Raw genomic sequence first — 13434 nt, 5'->3', positions numbered from 1 at the left:
TAATCATCAAAAAGAAAAGGAAACGAAAAAAAAGAGAGAAAGAACAGAAATGAACGAACTAAATAAATAAATAAATCATTCCAGCTTAAACGATAGCTAACGAAAGAAATAAAAAAAAAGAGGGTGCATTGTTTAACACAATAATGAGGTTAACAGTTTGAGTGCACGAGTCAGTCAAGTCCAATCAGTGGCTCTCACGCAGCTAAAAAACGCACACTCAAGTCCACGCGTACCAAGAGAAAACAGCATCAAGAAAAAAACAAAAACAAAAACTCAACGACAAGTCAAAAAAGAAATAAACAAATCAAATCATAATCATAATAATAATCAAAAAAAAAATAAAAAATCACGTGGTATCAGCGTTTAATACGTGAAATGGCAGATGGATCTCTCCACTTACCATCCGGAACCATCGCCCCGCATGTCTATGTATTGTTACCATGGTTACTGAGAGTTTGGTGAGGGCCCTACGTGCTATCGTTGGAAAGGGGGAGGGGGGGGGAAATGAGAAGGCAAAATATAGGCAACATCTTACTGAAAGGCCACAACCATGTCAAATGGGAAATTCACTCTATAAATCAAACAAACAAAAACAAACAAACCAAAAACAAAACAAACAAAAAAAAAGAAAAGCAAAAGAGAAGTGGAGACAGTGTTGAGTGGGAATCAGAGGTGACAGGGCTATTTTATATCCTTTTTACTGTCTTACAGTTTTCTTTTTTTTTTGGCTTCTTTTTGCCGTTTTTTTTTGGGTTTTTTTTGTCTTTTCGGCAGAGGAAAATGAGTGGAATGTTGTGTGTGGCCCAGGCTGTGGAGCTGGGGAGTGTTTTGGGAATGCTCTGACTGATCACAGCCTTCTCACTCCAGACCTGACGGCCCAATTAAGCCTTTGGCTGCATTTTCTCTGCTTTCCTCTCAAGCCACCGCGAATCCCTCATCAACCAATGCAATAAGGTCTCTGAGCAGAATCAAACACACACACACACTGGCCGCAGTTCGCCTGGGAAGTCACTGCACCCATTGCCTCATTAAGCCAAAACAGCTTCCTCAGGACAAAAAAAAAGTCAAATAATAAATAAAAGAAAGAAAGAAAGATAGAAAGAAACAGAAAGATAAGTGAATGCCAACTTAAGAAGATAAAATAGATCATTCAGAAGACTATATCAGCTCATTTAAAGGTTTAAAAAACAAAAACCCAACTCAAATATATACAATATATATATTGATATTTCAGACAGAGAAATTGAATTGGCAGGTGTTGATGAGTGAAGGTCACATGAGGTTAAATTAAAGAGGAAAGAAGGGGGGGGGGGGGGGGGGGGGGCAGGTTGGAAGACGAGTGATGTATCTGAAAGAGTCACTATGATGAGTGAAGCAGACACATTTTACACAAACAAACAAAGAAGAGAAAAGAAAAAGAAAAGAAAAGAAGAAACGTTTGAAATAATTTTTTTTTTAGAAGACAAATTTGAGAAAAGGGAAACATGTTGTTTCATGCACCTCTATCTTACGCCCTTCTACCACGGTGCCGTGTAATTTCTCCCTGGCCCTGTCCGCATCAGCACTATTCTCGAAAGTTACGAAACCAAAACCCTGCATGCAGGTGGGAGAGGGGAGGAGAACAACATGCACATCGTTAATTCAAAAACATCCATCCGTTCACAAAAAAAAAAAAAAACCCCCCCAAAACAACCAAAACCCAAAAATAAAGCCACGATATCTCTACCTCCTCTTCCATTCTTTTACACATAACTTCATCCGCAGCACTTTAAACACACTGCCCTTCCTGTCTCTGGCCTGTACCATGCAAGCATTGAGATGTGTAAGAATTATGCCCAAGACGTGAACAGTTTTTTTTCTTTCTGTAACTTATCTCCATTCAGATACCTCTACGGAAACATGAAATGAAACATCATAAATAGAAAGTCATTTCAAAGTGAAAAAATAATGATGATAATAATAATAATAATAATAATAATAATAATAATAATAGTAATAGTAATACTGTTAAAAAGCACATTTAATAAGTCATATAAGAGATGAAATTATATCTACCGAAACAACTCAAAATAAAAACAAACAAACAAATGAACAAACAAACAAACAAACCAACAAACCAACAAACAAACAAAAAAAAGCAATCGAAAAATAATTGCTGTAATTCAAACAGTAAATTATAAGAGAAATGACAAGAGATTGTGATCAGCTGCATTTTATATGCATGCACTGATACATCTCCAGCGGTAGCTGAAGACTCATAATTCATATTCAGAGAAAAGAAAACTGTTTGATGCGGAGCACTGGGGGGAGAGAAAATGGTTGGAGACCGTGTAATTCATTAGAGAGGATCTCCATGCAACGCTAGGGAAACATGGCACAGGATTCAACAGTGGACTTATCAGGTTGCACTTTAAACAAACAAACAATTCAAATGACATTTGAATAGCTCTATCTGTAATTAAGTCAAAAGGCATCGTTGTCAGACATAAGAGAGCAATGACAAGTGTGTGTGTGTATGTGTGTGTGTGTGTGTATGTGTGTGTGTGTGTATGTGTGTGTATGTGTGTGTGTGTGATACATTTCCATACTGTTTATCTGACTAGAGATCAGCACAGGTGAATGAGTGTCAGTCAATTAAACACAACGCAGGAGAATAAAACCTCAACAACTCACCCTGACTGAAAGATCACAGCGAGCCTGTGTGTGTGTGTGTGTGTGTATGTGTGTGTGTGTGTGTGTGTGTGTGTGTGTGTGCGCGCGCGTGTGTGTACTGATCCTGCGTTTTAAAATTTTTATCTAACTAGTGAAATAAGTTCAGCCTTGAATTAATGGACAACACTGTAATCTTATACTGAATATCACCATTTTTTATCAGTGACTGAGAAAAAGCACACATGAGAATGAAGAAGCCAAAGCAGAGACAGAAAGAATCAATGACGTACCTTCGATCCTCGCTCATTAAAAATGATCTCAACATCTAAGATTTTACCAAATTGCTGTAGAGAAAACAGACATACATTTATTAGACATATTATCCTTCTTCAGCTCTCTGGAGAAATTAACTTTATATTGATTTTATTATTATAAAATAACACAATTTTATATTGCACAATTTTATACACACTCACAAATAATATTAAAGGATCTGCCAGCAACACTAATCTTATGTATTATTTTATATTTATTATCATACACAGTAATAAATATTTAATAATATATATATTTCATAATATTCATTTGGGGGGGGGCGGGGGGCAGAGGGTACTCACGCCAAACATTTGCCTGAGGTCTGGATCCCTGAACCTGAACGGGATGTTAGAGACGTGAAGCCGCTTGGGCTGTGTCTTGTTTTCCGTGTTTTCGGACGACTGTGTCTGTTGCTGGCTGTCTGTCTGTGCTGCGTCATCTGTCTGCTGAAAGAGAGAAAGAGAGAGACGGAGGAAGAAAGACAGAGAGAGAGAGCGAGAGAGAGAGAGAGAGAGAGAGAGAGAGAGAGAGAGAGAGAGAAAACAGGTAGTGAGTTGATTTCTCTGCAGTGCTGGTGTGAAATCTCACCCTAGACAGTGTTGGTGTATGGTCTACAGACATGAGCAGCAGGCAGACTTTCCACACATACATTAACACTAAAATCCCTTTGTGCTGCAGAACAGCCCTGGCCCTGGCCCACCGTGTGGTCCCTGGGAGCCCGATAAATGGGCCCCATTTTTACAATAGACCAGCGAAAGTTTGATGTTACCCTTCTGTTTTTAGTCTGCCTTCTGCAGAGTTGACATGAAAAACATATGTCAAAGCACAGACCTCCATGCACCTGCACCGCACACGCCGAGCAAGAAAACCGAGTACCGCGTATCTGTGTGTGTGTGTGTGTGTGTGTATGAGAGAGAGAGAGAGAGAGAGAGAGTGTGTATGTTAGTGTGCAAAGAGAGGGAGAGAGAGAATGTGTGTGATACAGTGGATGTGAGTGTGTGTGTGAGAGAGAGAATATGTGTGTAATATCGTTTATGTGAGTGTGTGTGAGAGAGAGATAGAATGTGTGTTTGTAAGGGAGAGAGAGATAGAGTGTAGGAGGTATGTAAGACACACAGGGTGTGGGAGGTTGCCATGGCTAAGGCTGCAGGGGAAATGTGACATTGCTGTCTCTCTCTCTCTCTCTCTTTCTCTCTCTCTCTCTCCGTGGCCACGCATGACTGAGGGCCACTACCATGTGCATGCTTTTGTGTGTGTGTGTGTGTGTGCGCGTGTGCATGCATGTCTGTGTGGGCACGTCTTCGTCTGTCTTTTTACTCAAGACCTAACAATAGCACTGATACTTCTACAACAAACAGTGGCTCAACTAACAAACTCTGTCACAGACCCCTCATATTTAACCCATAGCTCCCACTGACTCCAGATCAGATATTACCAGTCATTCATCCCTAAACGCCACCTTTCCCTTTACAACACAATGCATTCAACACCACCACTGATTCACCTTCATTATGAATAAAGCTCTCTTTATATAAAAGTACATTCATTTTAAATAAAATCATTTCAAGTCAAATCTGTACTATTTTGCTTGAACTTGGATTCATAATATATATGAGTTTTTTTTCACTGACACGAAGCATTAATGTCAAAGTGAAAATAAAATTGTACAGAGCCTCATAAATGAATCATAAATATAAAGCAGAAGATAACTGTCTATCTGTGGAACCTTTGGCAGACATTACAGCAATAAAATATACTTGGATGAGCATTTTCTACATCTGGACAATTCCAATTTTCCCCCCATTTTTTCATTTTAAAACTGCTCAAACTCCATCAGACTGGATGGATATTGTTTGTGAACGGCCATTTTCTGATTCTGTGTCAAACCGTTGACTTGATTTAGGTCCTGCTCTTGACTGGGCCACTGCCGAACACTGGCTTTTGATCTGGAGGCCACTCCAAGTGTGGCTTTGCAGGTACGTTCTGGGTCACTGTCTAGCTGGAAGATAAATCTTCTCCCACGCCTGAGCTCTCTTGCTGTTGTCTTACGGGTTTAAATTTTCCTCCAGGATTTCTCTGTGCTTAGCTACGTCCGTTTTGCCTTTTGGCTTCCGGACTCTTCTGTGCCATGCTGCAGCGGAACATCCCCGTGGCGATGCCACTGTTGCCAGGGACTGGGAGCTCTGGATGACACGAGAAGTTACACTTCTGTCAGACGTAGCGTTTAGTGCTGAGGCCAGGAAAGGCAGTTTTGGTCTCATCAGACCACAGGGTACTCTTTCACTTTATCTCAGTGTCTCCTACCAACCCTCTGACAAACTGCACTCTAGATTTGATGTGTCCATTTGGATTTTTTTTTTTCCCAGCAGTGGCTTTTGTTTGGCCGTTCTTCGGTAAAGTCCAGATCTGTGAAGCGGTACTGGATCAGTACCAGACACAGTCATCCTGTCACATTCTCGGAAAGCTAGGTTTCCTTCAGACTTGTCTGGGTGACCTCTCTGACGTGGGTCTTTCTCGTCCGGACCTTCTGTACATGAGGATGTCCTGACGAAGATTCAGACTTGTCTGGAACCCTATATGTGTCTGTAACTCTCTCTCTCTCTCTCTCTCACTCTCTCTCTCTCTCCATCCATTCCATCCATTTTCTCCCGCTTATCCGGGACCGGGTCGCGGTGGCAGCAGGCTGAGGAGGGTCGCCCAGACATCCCTTTCCCCGGCTACATCCACCAGCTCCTCCTGGGGGATCCCAAGGCGTTCCCAGGCCAGCCGAGATATATATTTCTCCCAACGTGTCCTGGGTCTTCCCCGGGGTCTCCTCCCAGTTGGTCGCGCCCGGAACACCTCCATAGGGAGGCGCCCAGGAGGCATCCTGACGAGATGCCCGAACCACCTCAACTGACTCCTTTCAATGCGGAGGAGCAGCGGCTCTACTCCAAGCTCCTCCCGGGTGTCCGAGCTCCTCACCCTATCCCTAAGGGTGCGCCCAGCCACCCTGCGGAGGAAGCTCATTTCCGCCGCTTGTATCCGCGATCTCATTCTTTCGGTCACTACCCAGAGTTCGTGACCATAGGTGAGGGTTGGAACAAAGATCGACTGGTAAATTGAGAGCCTTGCCTTCTGACTCAGCTCCTTCTTCACCACGACGGTCCGGTACAACGACCGCATGACTGCCGCCGCCGCCCCGATCCGCCTGTCGATCTCCCGCTCCATTTTACCCTCACTCGTGAACAAGACCCCAAGATACTTGAACTCCTCCACCTGAGGCAGGAACTCAGTCCCAACTCGGAGGGGGCAAGCCACCTTTTTCCGGCATAGGACCATGGCCTCGGACTTGGAGGTGCTGATCCTCATCCCGACCGCTTCACACTCGGCTGCAAACCGCCCCAATGTGTGCTGGAGGTCACAGTTTGATGAGGCCAACAGAACCACATCATCTGCAAAAAGCAGAGACGCAATCCTAAGGCCACCGTACTGGACACCCTCCTCACCCCGACTGCGCCTTGAGATCCTGTCCATGAAAATTAAGAACAAGATCGGAGACAAGGTACAGCCCTGGCGGAGTCCAACACTCACTGGGAATGAGCTTGACTTTGTGCCGAGAATACGGACACAGCTCTCACTGCGGCTGTACAGGGACCGAATGGCTCGCAGCAGCGAACCTGGCACCCCATACTCCCGCAGTACCCCCCACAGGACACCCCGGGGGACACGATCGTAAGCCTTCTCCAGGTCCACAAAACACATGTAGACTGGATTGGCAAATTCCCATGATCCCTCCAGTATCCGTGCGAGGGTGAACAGCTGGTCCGTTGTTCCACGGCCAGGACGGAATCCACATTGTTCCTCCTGTATCCGAGGTTCGACAATCGGCCGCAGTCTCCTTTCCAATACCCTAGAGTAGACTTTCCCAGGGAGGCTGAGTAGTGTGATACCCCGATAGTTGGAGCACACTCTCCGGTCCCCTTTTTTAAAAATGGGGACCACCACCCCCGTCTGCCACTCCACAGGCACTGTCCCTGACTCCCACGCGACGTTGAAGAGGCGTGTCAGCCATGACAGCCCAACAACATCCAAAGCCTTCAGCATTTCAGGGCGGATCTCATCCACCCCTGGCGCCTTGCCACTGTGGAGTTTTCTAACTGCCTCAGTGACCTCTGCCAGAGAGATGGGTGACGACCCTCCTGAATCTTCTGGCCCTGCCTCCTCTATGGAGGGCGTGTCAGTCGGATTTAGGAGCTCCTCAAAGTGTTCCTTCCACCGTCCGACCACATCCTCAGTTGAGGTCAGGACCTCCCCGTCCCTGCTGAGAACAGCCTGGACGAGGCCCTGCCTGCCCTTCCTGAGTCGCCTGACGGTTTGCCAGAACCTCTTTGAGGCCAACCGAAAGTCCTTTTCCATGGCCTCCCCAAACTCCTCCCATACCCGAGTTTTTGCTTCCGTGACAGCCGTCGCTGCTGCCCTTTTGGCATGCCGGTACCTCTCAGCCAATTCCGGAGTCCCCCGTGCTAGCCAAGCCCGGAAGGCCTCCTTCTTCAGCCTGACGGCTTCCCTCACCGGTGGCGTCCACCACCGGCTCCTTGGGTTGCCGCCACGACAGGCACCAACGACCGTCTGGCCACAACTCAAAGCTGCCGCTTCAACAATGGAGGCTCTGAACAGGGTCCATTCAGACTCCATGTCCCCAGCCTCCCTCGGGATCAGGGAGAAGCTCCGCCGGAGGTGTGAGTTGAAGATCTTCCGTACAGGGTCCTCAGCCAGCCGTTCCCAGTTCACCCTCACTATGCGCTTGGGTTTACCAGGTCTGTCTGGCAGCCTCCCCCGCCATCTGATCCAACTCACCACCAGGTGGTGATCAGTTGACAACTCTGCCCCTCTCTTCACCCGAGTGTCCAGCACATAAGGCCGCAGGTCTGATGAGACAACTACAAAGTCGATCATCGACCGTTGGCCTAAGGAGCTCTGGTACCAGGTACACTTATGAGCTACCTTATGCTCGAACATGGTGTTCGTTATGGACAATCCATGACTCGCACAGAAGTCCAATAACAAAGCACCACTCGGGTTCAGATCAGGTAGGCCGTTCCTCCCAATCACTCCCCTCCAAGTCTCTCCATCATTGCCCACGTGAGCATTGAAGTCTCCCAGTAGAACTACAGAGTCCCCAGATGGTGTCTTCACTAGGACACTTTCCAGTGTATCTAGGAAGGCTGGGTACTCTGAGCTGCCGTTCGGCGCGTACGCCGTCACGACAGTCAGAGATTTCCCCCCTGCAACCCGAAGGCGCAGTGAGGCAACCCTTTCGTTCACCGGGACAAACTCCACCACGGCGGCGCTCAGTCGGGGGCTAACAAGTAACCCCACGCCTGCCCGCCGCCTCTCGCCCCAGGCAACTCCAGAGAAGGACAGAGTCCAGCCCCCATCCAGGAGTTTGGTTCCAGAGCCAAGACTGTGCGTAGAAGTGAGCCCAACTATATCTAGTTGGTATCGCTCCACCTCCCGCACAAGTTCCGGCTCCTTCCCCCCCAGAGAGGTGACATTCCACGTACCAAAAGCCAGTTTCTGCACCGTAAGTCCAGTCCGCTGGGGCCCTCGCCCCATCCTGCCACCCGTGTGGCATCGCACCCGGCCCCTATTTCTCCCCTCGCAGGTGGTGGGCCCACGAGAGGGCAGCCCCACGTTGCTCGTTCGGGCTGAGCCCGGCCGGACTCTCTCTCTCTCTCTATATATATATATATATATATATATATATATATAAATAACTCTGACTATTCACTCAGCACCTTAGACAGGTTCTTACTGTCTTCTCCTTCTTAGTGCTTTTCAGTAAGCACATTCTGCATTTGCTTTGAATGTGCCTTGGTCTTCAGGAGGGGAATTAGACCAGTCAAATGTTGGTACCCTCACAGCTAGCTCTGTTTAGCCTGACTGGAGAAAAACCCGCACTTAAGAGGCATCTATTAAACAGTGCATGCGACTTTCACAGACAGCTGGTCTTATCACTGCCCATCTAGCTGTTCTGTAGCAAAAGAAGCTGAAATGTTACGTAATCAGTCTTTTTTTCCTGTTTCATATGTATTAGTTAATGTAGGAGGACCTGTCAAACTGTTCTTTTCACTCTGACAACAAAGGGAGAAGGGGATAAATACATCTGATAGCCACTGTGTTCTTATTTAGATGTCAACTTACGGCTAGGCTAGGACAACAACAACAACAACAACAACAGCAGCAATATTTGTGAAGCCATGCTAAAAGCAAAGAAATAATTAAATAGCAATTATAAAAAAAAACAAAAAACAAAGCTTCGCTGGGCATTTGAATATGTATATCACCTCACAAAATGTTTATGTGGACCACACAGTATACCCGCCAGACAGAAACAGAGGGGGTGGGGGGTGGGGGGGGGGGGGGGTGGAAGAAGCCAGCGATAGAGATTTAAAAAATAACTCTAGTTGTCTTTGAGAACATGAAAGGCTGAAAAAAGGCTGAAAAAAAAGAGAACCGGATCTGTCGTGTGTTATTACAAGTCATAAACAAAAGAACACCCACTCCTGAAGGCACAGAACAAAGGAACAAAAGAAAGATAAAACGCCAAAGCAGTGCAGTAAACCATCCAATGGAAAACTGACAAGATGTCTAGTGCTTTTTATTGCTTTAACAAAATTGCACTTTCCCTATTGCGCTAAGGCTCACTTTAATGACGATGAGAACCATCCAACCCTCAAGAAGAGACAGTCCTAGGTATTATAATTGGAAATATGCGTGTGGGTTTCTCTTCGCCTTTACGGCTCCTCCAATAAAACAGCGTGTGTGTGTGTGGGGGGGGGGGGGGCTGTTTAGGTACGTTGTATAATGGTTGAGAGCCATACGTGCCTTCCTAAAGATCTCATTTCATGCTCCCTGCATATGGCCCCTTGTAATGGCTCAATTAATTGACTTTGGAATCAATTAATTGATTAGAGCTGTCTAACCGTCGTGGGGAGTTAGGGTTGGGGGGTGCGGGAGCTGATCCATGGCTGATGAGATGAGATAGAGGAAGAAAGCAAATCCATACGAGTTTAAAATAAGGTCCTTCCAAGTGCGGATCGAAAAGAGTTACGGACGCTGACAATTTTTTTTTGCGTCGCCGAAGCAGGACACTTTACTGCCGATCACATTTCTGTGGGACGACATTACATTCTGTAAGACAACTTTATCCTTTGTCTTCTTCTGGTTACCCTCCATTGCAAGTGCGTGCTGAGTTAAAGAATTTAACACTTTAAACACATGCAGTGTTATAATCCTGATTGTGACAGGCCACAAGCAAGCCAGAAGGGACTTCAAAAACAAACAAATAAACAAACAACCAGACAAACACTGTAGAAGAATGAGAGATACTGTGAGACTGTGTTATTCCATATGGAGCACTGAGGTGCATGCATACGTGTGTAACAGAGAGAGAGAGAGAGAGAGTAAGAGTGAGAGAGAGCGACTCAGACCAGGAGATAAGGACATAAGGTTGAGAACTGTGTGGACACTGGATCAGGCTGGGAGACCTACTCAATTACTGATCATGGGGGCTTGGGGAGGGCTGGGGGGTGCTGGAGTCGTGAGTGTTTACCATTCATTGATCTCACGCTGAGTGCTAAACGGCAACACTGACAGGACCGTCCATACGCGCTCTGTGCACAACACACACACACACACACACACACACAGTGCTCATGAGCGCAGAAGTGAGCCTCCAAGAAGCCTGTCCATATGCCGGCCCCCCCCTCGGCAGGGCAAAAACACACATCGCTCTGAACACGAACCAGCCCCTGACCAACACCTACAACGATACCATCTTTTCCCTGAAACACTCCCCTAGAACGGCTCAAAGTGACGTAACCTTCTGTCGCTGTGACTTCATTCAGAATTTCCTTTTTCTTTCTTTCTTTCTTTCTTTCTTTCTTTCTTTCTTTCTTTCTTTCTTTCCTTCTTTCTTTCTTTCTTTCTTTCTTTCTTTCTTTCTTTCTTTCTTTCTTTCCTTCTTTCTTTCTTTTAAATGAGACATCTACTGTGAGCAGATGCAGGGAAATAGAGTGTCACCAAGATGTTAAATACACATTTTAGCCATTTGATATTGAACATTTGGTTAAATGACTAGGAAAAAATGTTTCTGCCAAGGACAACAGAATCCTGCCAAGTCGCCAAATCCTGCTTCAGTCAGATACTTAACCTAGTTAAAAGGAGAAGAATATTTTCCATTCCTTTCGCAAACAATTCTGGGCTCTGAGCCAGCTAAAAATACAGTCTCTCTCTCGCTCTCTCCTTCACGTTCTGTCTGTGTGTGTGTGCGTGTGTGTCTGTGTGTGTGTGCATGTGTGTGTGTGTGTGTGTGTGTGTGTGTGTGTGTGGATATAGCATACATACAGTTGACAGTTTGTACTGTGTACCATCTGCCTCGCTTTTCTCTCTCTCCCACTGCCAGATAGTACTCTGCCACTTCAGAATGTGAAAATAAAACAAACAAATAATTAAAAAAAAAAATCATTTCTCACTCCAGTTTATTTTTAGTTCCACTTCAAAAGACTCTAATCTAATAGTTATCCAGTGATACAAAGATGGTACATGGTACACGGTGTGCTTTGTGCCACTGAGAGAGAAAGAAAGAAAGAAGGAAAGAAAGAAGGAAAGAAAGACACAAAGAAAGACACAAAGAAAGAAAGAAAGAAAAATCAGGGAGACTGTGAAAAACAAACAGTCTCAAGTAATCAAAAAGTTGAGTCTCAGGCACAATCTGTTCTGTTTGTCGGGAATGGTGATGACATGACACAGTCTACAGAGTCTGGACACAGGCAGTCTACAGAGTCTGGACACAGGCAGTCTACAGAGTCTGGACACAGGCAGTCTACAGAGTCTGGACACAGGCAGTCTATAGAGTCTGGATACAGGCAGTCTACAGAGTCTGGACACAGGCAGTCTACAGAGTCTGGACACAGGCAGTCTACAGAGTCTGGACACAGGCAGTCTACAGAGTCTGGATACAGGCAGTCTACAGAGTCTGGACACAGGCAGTCTACAGAGTCTGGACACAGGCAGTCTACAGAGTCTGGACACAGGCAGTCTATAGAGTCTGGATACAGGCAGTCTACAGAGTCTGGACACAGGCAGTCTACAGAGTCTGGACACAGGCAGTCTACAGAGTCTGGACACAGGCAGTCTACAGGGTCTGGACACAGGCAGTCTACAGAGTCTGGACACAGGCAGTCTACAGAGTCTGGACACAGGCAGTCTACAGGGTCTGAAATTAGGATGTCGACTGGTCTGAACAAAGGAATCTGACAGACTCTGTAAACAAGAAGTCTACAGAGTCTGAGAGAAGTTTGTTGAGGCTGTGAAAGACCTGGGCATTTAATGCTTTAGCATGACACGATGCACCAGGCTGTAACAAACCAGCCTATCATGCATCATGTCTGTTCAATCAAGACATGGTCTTTCTCCAACTGTTTTTTTTTTTCTCCTTTTTTTTTTCACAAGCATGTCAATGTGTGTGAGACGTGTGTCTAAGGGCTGAATGAGTCAAAGTGCAGCATTGTCTCTGTACACAGTCTGCCTTTGGGGCTCTGAGGCAGGGACTGATGTAGCCACTGGACCTGTGATGTGTATTCTCCAGCACTCTGTGTGGACACAGATAGTGGCAGATTACTTGTGTGTCATCAGCCCATCCCCTGAGGAGGAACAGATTCTCATTGTGGTACAGAAAAGAGTGTGTGAGAGAGATGTGTGTGTGTGTGTGTGTGTGTGTGTGCTCTCAGGAACTATCGGGGAAGGTTTGGTGAGGCAGAACTGCACTTACTCTCGCGGTAAAATGCAAACATGCTAAGGTGATCTCACCTTCAGCCAGGCTAGTCAGAGAGAGTTACCTTTATTTTTAGCATGTGGAACACTTTACCGCTAACAAAAACCAATGCAGTGATTTCTACTGACAGCATCAGGATTCGCATATCAAATGATTTCTAGCATACGTAAATGGTGTTAGTGCATCTGAACCAATGGCAGAGACATTATGTCAAGATTTGATAAGAAGGGCTGCAGAGAAAGTGTCAATTCCATTAAAGGTTCCATTAAAGAGTTTCATGTGATAATCTTTTGCTATAGAGTGACGGAGAGAAAACTGAGAGATGTGAGTCATGTGAGCTGAGAAGAAGTTTGGGCCCCTTTTCCTTTTACAGACAGAAGTAACACTAGTGAAGAATGACACTGCTTTAAAAAAACAAAAAAAAAACAAAAAAAAAAGCAGCCAGCCCAGCCAGATGAGGTCATCGACTTGGACGCCTGTGCAGTTTTTGGCCTTTCTCCCCCCTTAACTCCCTACACTCTGAGGTCCAGCAGAGAGAGGGAGAGAGGGAGAGAGAGAGAGAGAGAGAGAGAGAGAGGGGGCGGGGGGGGGGGGGGGGGGGGGGTAGGTTTTCCAGATGTGGCATGCTCTCCCTCAGGGTTTACCAC

At 45.9% G+C, this 13434-nt stretch overlaps 1 protein-coding gene across 2 annotated transcripts in view; it reads right to left on the bottom strand.

Moving 5' to 3' along the window:
* Positions 1–13434, bottom strand: part of rbfox1 (RNA binding fox-1 homolog 1) — a 103199-nt gene that overhangs the window by 23570 nt on the left and 66195 nt on the right. For both annotated transcript variants that reach the window (XM_030790111.1, XM_030790112.1), the window contains exons 3-5: positions 3270–3413; positions 2943–2996; positions 1501–1593 (exon numbers count right to left, since the gene is read on the bottom strand). In XM_030790111.1, the coding sequence (XP_030645971.1) occupies positions 1501–1593; positions 2943–2996; positions 3270–3413 (291 nt within the window). The remainder of the gene's footprint in view (positions 1–1500; positions 1594–2942; positions 2997–3269; positions 3414–13434) is intronic.

Source organism: Chanos chanos, chromosome 13, assembly GCF_902362185.1.
Source record: "Chanos chanos chromosome 13, fChaCha1.1, whole genome shotgun sequence".
NCBI lineage: Eukaryota > Metazoa > Chordata > Actinopteri > Gonorynchiformes > Chanidae > Chanos > Chanos chanos.
Note: the sequence above shows the minus strand (reverse complement) of the source record. Positions and strands in the feature narration are given on the sequence as shown.